This window comes from Terrapene carolina, unplaced genomic scaffold (assembly GCF_002925995.2).
Source record: "Terrapene carolina triunguis isolate 2854851 unplaced genomic scaffold, T_m_triunguis-2.0 Scaffold66, whole genome shotgun sequence".
Classification (NCBI taxonomy): domain Eukaryota; kingdom Metazoa; phylum Chordata; order Testudines; family Emydidae; genus Terrapene; species Terrapene triunguis.
This window is the reverse complement of record NW_020664417.1, coordinates 24,489,280-24,497,151: the sequence shown is the minus strand read 5'-3', so window position 1 is coordinate 24,497,151 and position 7,872 is coordinate 24,489,280. Positions and strand designations below refer to the sequence as shown.

The following is a 7,872-nucleotide window of genomic DNA, read 5'->3' as shown; positions in this document are numbered from 1 at the left end:
TTTGTACAGACTACTACAAGTGTTATGTTTAACACTTATGGAATGCTAATCCTGGGGGAAGGGTTTTAAAAAGGTTATTAATAAATATACTATCAGTATTAAATGAAGTATGTTTTCTTGTATATGTACAAAACTCAGCATATTTTCACATATGCACAACTGACTGGTTAAAGAGTGCTTCAATATTAAAGAAATCATCATGAAAATTATTCAAAAATTAATCTGAGCGAAGACAAAGGATTTCTGATACCCCGAATTCAAATTCAAAATTGCAGATTATACCAGGCAATTTGTGCCTCACTCTCAGGTTAAGATTCCCTGTTCTAAGGAATCAATTTAATTGAACATTGTACAATATAATAAAAACTGAAGTACTTTTTTCTTATACCAAAAGCAAAAGTGTGCTAGACTGACGTTTTGAATTCCTCTCCTATACCAGCCATCCATGTTATTCCTGAACTGACAGATAAACAATATTAGCATTCTGATTATATTTGCTTCGTGTTTAAGCTTCACTGACCAAAGGAACAAGAGTCCCAAGGTTGGTCCACGTCAAATTTTCTTATGTAACAGTGAAACATGCCAAGCTAGTTTATGAACCTCCACCCCATTCACACAGCATCTCTAAAATAAAGTTATTTTACCCTCAAAGCATGTGCTTAAAGATAAGTTCATATATGTAAGTGCTTCCGCTGGGGGGAGAATGAGGCCCTGTCTCTAAATGTTGAGCATTCAACAATATATGCAAACCCCACAAATATCTTTTAAAGAACAGCATAAATTTAATGTCAAAATATTTGAATTCAAGTACAGAAATTAACACATGATTTCAACATTAAAAAAAAACCAGCACAACTCTTTTTTAAAACAGAACTATTATACACAGTTAATACCAAAACACAGATGAAGCTTAACAATTTTAACTCTGAATAAATTAACAGCACAAAAAGTAAGATAATTTACTCTATTACTAAAACTATGCAAAGGACCACAATAGTAAATTATTTCTTTAAAGTTAAAAAAAAAAGTTTCTTAAAATCTCTCTTTTGCATCATTTTCCGGCCACATAATAGTTGCCTTCTCGCTAAATAACTACTAATCTTCAACATAACAGCGATCCTTGGTAACAAGATTACAACCAATATTTGCACAGATTAAATTAAAGAGATACTATTCAGTAAAGTAATTATTAGAAAAATTCTTAACATAAACCACTGGGTTCTATTGCCCACACTTAGACCAGGAACCATAAACAGATAAAAGAGCATCAATCTACAGTACACAGGCCAAGAAAAGAAACTTTTTTGAACTTTATCTTTTGACAAATGCTTAGTAAAATACTTATATTTAGTGAAATGCGAAAAGTTCCCTATATGGAAATAAATATATTTTACTCATGAAAATGAATAGTGTAGACCCAATTAAAAACTAAAATTGAAAACTTTCATATTAATGCTGTGCAACTTTTTCTTCAAAAGAATGAGGCCTCATTAGAGATATATACTCACTGTCCAACATGGCTGCCATTAGCAAGCAGAATTGTTGGTGATAAGGGGTAGCTTGGATAAAAATAAGGCCTTGATGTGTATGGAAGCACGCTGGGTGTCCCAGAAGAGAGAGTGGCACTAACAGGGGAAATGCTATTTACTGAGCTGCGACGAAAATTGTAGTCTGTAAATAAATATATGAATAGTTACTTTGCATGTAAGTCTATAAATTCAAATTTAATTCAAAAAGACAAAATAGACTACTACACAAAAAAATCATTTTCTAACATGTTTCAATCCTCAATATTTTGATGATAGCAATGGAGACTATGCTGATTTGTCGCATTGCAAATCCTGTTTTACCAGTATGAGACACAAATACCTGCACTTCACTGATATACTTCTATACCAGGACCACAGATTTGACTGGAAAGGTATCTTTCCACTAACAAATTTGTTTTGCATCTTTCTACCTTTGCAGAAACAAATCTCTGATTTATATTACTACCGCAAGATACTAATTTTCTTCCAAATTAGATCTGGTACAGAAATACTGGGATTTCATCTCTGAAAGAAGAGGTGTAACCAGTTCATTTTTGCCTTTTTCTAAGATTTATTATTATTTACAATACAAACTGATAGAATCTTCTCTAAAACTACAGAAATGTGGAGGGTGAGGTATTCTAACTAGATTACTTTGCCAATATTTGATTTACATATTACTGCAAACCTTTTATAAAAGTCTAGTTTTACTTACCATTTAAAGTATTACTGGTAAATACAATTTTAAATAAATCATCCCTTTAAAACAAAAACTCTATTAATCAAACATTAGCAAAAAGACAAATAAAATGTAATAAATTTCACTAATCTTTCAATTAAACCATTTAAAATACAGAGATGCTATTTGTAGAATTGTTGTTTCCCAATAAACACATATTTTATTTCCCAGTAATTCTCGTACACCATACAGTGTTATCCTTTTCTCCAAAATAATAAATTCTAAACTTTTCAAACATGCAACTATGCTCTTCATGGTAGTTCAAGCCAAACAAGGTGCAGAGTTGATTCTAGAAATAAGGAGACCTTCTGGCTTCCAAAAAGCATTGTACACTATCTCCAGAGGGAATTGCAAATAAAGTCAGTTTAAGGTGAAGGTTAAGGTCTGCACTGCAGTATCCTCATAATTCTGTAAATGCTGTACCTCAATTTTTTGGCAAGCATTAACTTAATGAAGTCAATGAGAATAAATGTTTAGCCAACAGGAATGAGACCAACAGCAGTAGTGTAAGCTCAAGCATCATCAGAAAGGACCTAGTTAAGAAAAAAAATGGGAGAAATTTAAAAAATGGAAACTATTTAGAAAGTTTAGTTTCATTTTCAGTATTGAGACTAAAAAAAAAGATTTTTTTTTCAAAATTTAATTTTCCAACAAACAACATTCACGGTGGAAATTAGCAAAAACGTATACATCAGTAAGTGATGAGTTTGCAAGCAAAGGTTCTGATCCTTCACTGACAACTGTGCAGGCAGACCCATGCACCAGAGTTCCAGTGCAAGATGAGAGTCAAAAATTAAGATACTTTTCATCAAGTAATTTTTAAAAAAGCGTCTTTATGACTTCCAATGACCAGTTATTACTAAGTTATTCAGAAACATTTCTTTACACTGTTCTGGCTCTGAAATGGGGTCATGTACATTAACATCAGGCCCATAACATCTTCTGATAAATACAGAATATAATTTGTTTATACTGTATAGAAGATAAATGCTTTATATTATATTATTCCAGTTATTCATATATTTCATGTGCTATATATCAATTTTGTATTATCAGCCTTTTCATTTTACTTGTTTTTATTAAACACATTAAATATACATTCTGAAAATAACACATTTTGGGGTGCCATATTCTGCCACACTGAGTAATTATTCATGAACTATCCTACTGATTTCAGTGGGACTACTCAGAGTAAGGTTGTAACTCTGGTGACATAACCTGGCCATTTAGCAGCAGAGTAAAATGAGCCAACTTCATTTCTACTAAAACTCCACTGAAGTGGATCAAGTTATGCCAGGGATGAATTTGACCCAATGTCGCCAAGTTTATATTTCTTACCTGTTATTTATTTTCTCCAAATTCTCCTACACAGATCCAGACTGATGAGGTTATGTTCCCTGTCTGTAAGCAGTGGAGACAGAGAATAACTGAATCTTCAAGACAATGTTGTGATCCCTACTTGAAGTATATGGAACCCTAGGAGACTCGGTTACAAAAAATTCCCAACAGTATAATTAATACTCAGGAATGAATAAAAAACTTCATATTTTCAAAATGCCTTAAAAGCATTTGACTATTTAACCCTGCAACAACTCAGTTGAGTAGGTACAAGTATCCCCCTTTAAACAGATGGGGAAACTGAGGCAAAGAAGTTAAAGACATGGTTCTCAGAAGTGCTGAGCACCCACAACTCAAACTGAAATAATTATTAATAATCCATTCAGTCTTCTAGAGAAGATAAGACCTTAATTTCTAATGTAAGAGGCAGTATTTGACTTTTTTTTTAAAAAAATGATGCTTTCTTTATACATCACAAAGAAACAACAAAAGGTATTAGCCCAATTTCTTTTCTTTCACATCACCATTAAACTTTAGCACTCTGTGCCCAAAAAGGAAGGCAGAGATTGTCTTAGTACAATGAAAGCCTCATAGCACAAGAAAGTATTTTGCATCTGTATGTATAAGACCTGATTTTCAAGTGAGAAGCTCCAAGTTTGAGCATAAAATTGTTTGTGGTTGCAAAATGCACTCAAAATTGGAGGTCGGGTTAAGGTCCTTTTAAAAATCAGACCCATAAACTTCACCTGTGCAGCACCTAACATATTCAAAACCTGACTGCAGACTAGCTAAAGCAATTGCACAGGTGAGCAATGGGGCTCTTTACAGGTAGCAGTACTAGAGGGAGAGCAATCTCAGTGGGAAGGGGTGGGGAGTAGCCTTGGCTTCAACCCCTCAACACACTAACCAGTGTAACTGAGTTAGTGCACTGGGGAAAGTAATCTGTACCAAATATAAACTGGTGCAGATTATTTGCCTCCTGGATTTCTGGGGCACAACTATAAACTGCCCTTTGCTCAGAACTGTGACAAAGCCCTCACCTACTAAATATTCACAAGCTTCTAAATTACAGACCACTAGCACTCACTGTAAAGAGCACCCTGTAACAATATAAATCCTTCCAAATAAACTAAGTCTTCTCTTTACAAGAGACTTTTTGAAAAAAAGACAGAAGAATCAATTTCTGGTATACAGTGTATGATTAAATTACCTTCAGGAAAAAAAAAAAGAATAATGAGTTTGAGAGCAACTCATTTAAGTCTGTAATTTTAACAACAATCAAAATGATACAAATCTTTTTGTAAAAATTCTAACTAATAATGTTTCAAGAAAGAATCAAAGTAAAGCACAGGATAATATTAGTAGCTTAAAAAGTCTGGTGATATCAGGATTTCAGATTATGGAAAAGGTTCCCTACTTCGCTCTAATTGCTCCAACAAATACATCTTGAATTTTGATAAAGCAAACTGAGACCAGACCATATTGAAAAAAAGTATAAATCAATTATATGGCAATATGAAAGGCTTGGTGTTTAAATTATAGCACCATGAAAGAAAAGGTTTCTTTATTCACTAATATGTAGAAAGATGGATCCTACTGGTATCTTCAAGGAAATAATATGATTAAGTATTTATGTTGAAATCATTGCTTTAAAAGCCAGACCAAGAGCAAAAAGTTTCTCGGGGGAATTATCTATTTTGTCCTTGATTTATAAGGACTATGTTGAACACAATAACTGAATTTATATTTTTAGATAGCCTCTCTGTGCTTCAGTTCCCCATACTTCTGAATTTATACAGCTAGCCATACAACATGAGAAAATGATGAATTGGAATTAAAACCCAAGAAAGCTGTCATTTAGAAATTGTAATGAAGATAAACTTTCTTATACACTCATTACAATGAGCAGGAAAAGAAAAAATAAAAAGCATTGAAGAAAACACTAAAAGATTTACTGCAGGTAAATTCTAGGATCACTGTAACCTATCCATGACAATCAAAATCTGTGCAGTCGGCAGTGTTTATGTTTCTGAATATTCCTCTGAATTAGGATGAAAAGACACTGGCGTAGGTAGTCTGTTCCCACATTAAAAACCATTGGCAGCAACTATGAGTCAAGGAATATTCACGCCGAGGTGACCCTGCATGGTCATGTTAGAGGAAGGGAACAACGTATACCTTCCCCATGGAGCAGCCACCCGCAAACCTGCTGTATCCCCTAGGATTCACAGAAGGACACAAATCCTCACAGCAGCGCCAACCTTTTGCATCTCCCCCCTGTGAAGTGAAGCTCCATTACAGCCACAATGCCAGGGACTCCACCTCTAGCTGTGGAGGCTCCCGAGGACCACCAAAGGCTCTGCAAGAGAGTTTATGCAACCTGTGGTAAATGGTGTGAGTGTTGGGTGATAGCGACATGCTTCCCCTGCTCCCCCAACCTTTCTCCCTGCAAGAATCTCTGATCACAAACATATCACTCTGCAGGGCTGTGGGAGGGCAGTTTGGGGCACTGATACAGAAAGACTGAGTCCCTCTTCTGCACACAGGGAGATCCACACATGGATCTCAAGATGAATGATGTGGTCCAAGAGAAATGGAAATCCCATTTCTAAAATAATGCGTCTATTCTCGATACCCATCAGTATGTTAAAATACTACACTGACTTCCACTTTTCTGTGATGGCTATCAGGTTCATTTGTTGGGTGCCTGATTGATTTTAAAAATAATCTGATGATCCAAATATCAACTGCTAGTAAGTCAGTGAACATGGGAGTTCAAAAACCGCGCTACAAAGGACCTACGAGGGAGGGCTCCATAAAAGTTTAAGGAAGACAACATGTAAGAAGGAAAATATTTTTCTTGAACTGTGTAAACAAATGCCAGAACTACAAGACTGCTGTCTTCTCTGGTAAACACAGCAAATAATTAAATATATCAGATTTCCAATACAGTCTAAGGCAAGTTTCCAGAAGTTTCAGTTTCTTTCTGTCTCCACTACTTTCATAGAAGGAATATCATCCCCTCAGTACAGACCTATGTAAGAGAATGAAAGAGAAATATGTTTTAAGAATTCTATATGTATATATATATATAAAAAACATAAAAAGGACAATTATTTACAAAAAATTATATCCGCAGCAAACGTTTTTATATCTGCCATTAAAAAAAAAAGAGAGAGATATCAATAAGGGCCAGAATTTGATATCTTTCCTCATGTTGAGCAGTACCTCAACTCTATAAATAGTCACCCTGGGCTAATTGTGAAGCCAGGTACTAAATATGAATAACGATATCAAAATTTGGCCCTTAGGTATTATCACTAAAATTGCTTTACAAACTCATGACACAAGATTCTGACAGGATTAACTGAGAATATCCATCAAAGAGTTCCAAACAATTTTCAGTACAATCACACATGTAGGGAGACTTGTTAACTAGATTACCCACTTCTGATGTTAAAAAAGATAAAAGCAGTCACCTTCATTAAGAAATTAGTCTGTACAATACCACCAAAATTTCTAGGACAATATTTGGCTTTGGCCTCATGCCTTGCAATGCACTTGAAGTCCAGGAACATCTTGTTATAACCAAGCACCGTGTTACTGTTTACACAGAAACTAATTTATTTAAACTAGTGGAAAATTCATAGTTTGAACCATGAATGGTTCAAAATTTCTGTCTAATTATACTTCAAATTCAGTAGATTACTAGACCAGATTTTCAGAAAACCTGGTTATGAAATTCAAGCAAGTCTCAGACACACAGTATAATGGAACAAGTGACGACTCTTGGGTCCTTACAAATATTGAAAAATGGCAAATTGACCTTCCTTATTTTATTCAGGTATCTCACAGGAATATCAATGATATGGGATTATTTATTTTGTGATACCAAAAAGCCAAATAAAAGACTATTATTAATGCATGAATTACTCAATGACTGCCATGCATGTAAAGATCTTTTAACTATGAGAATATCAAAATCTTAAATAAAAAAGTTATTACATGGAAAAACAGTCCACCAATTTAGAGAACTGAGAAACCCTGGGTTACTAACATGCACTTGGATATGCTTTTTGTTGGGGGGGGGGGGTAGATGGCTCTGAGCCAGGCTTAAAGACACTGGAAGTGTAGTTTTGCTAAGGGTGTCACAAATATACAGGGTGCAATATGACCCAGAAGTTGCAGGAAAGCCTCTGCTGTTTGCAGGCTCTGCTGTATTGTAGAAACAAGGCTGATATAGCTGCTAGGGTTACCATTCTGAAC

General features: G+C 34.7%; 1 protein-coding gene across 1 annotated transcript in view; it reads right to left on the bottom strand.

Moving 5' to 3' along the window:
* Positions 1–1,504: 1,504 nt before the first annotated feature.
* RBM46 (RNA binding motif protein 46) overlaps positions 1,505–7,872 on the bottom strand; it is a 30,680-nt gene continuing 24,312 nt past the window's right edge. The window contains exon 4 of the mRNA XM_024198252.1: positions 1,505–1,671. Coding sequence (XP_024054020.1) covers positions 1,505–1,671 — 167 coding nt within the window. The remainder of the gene's footprint in view (positions 1,672–7,872) is intronic.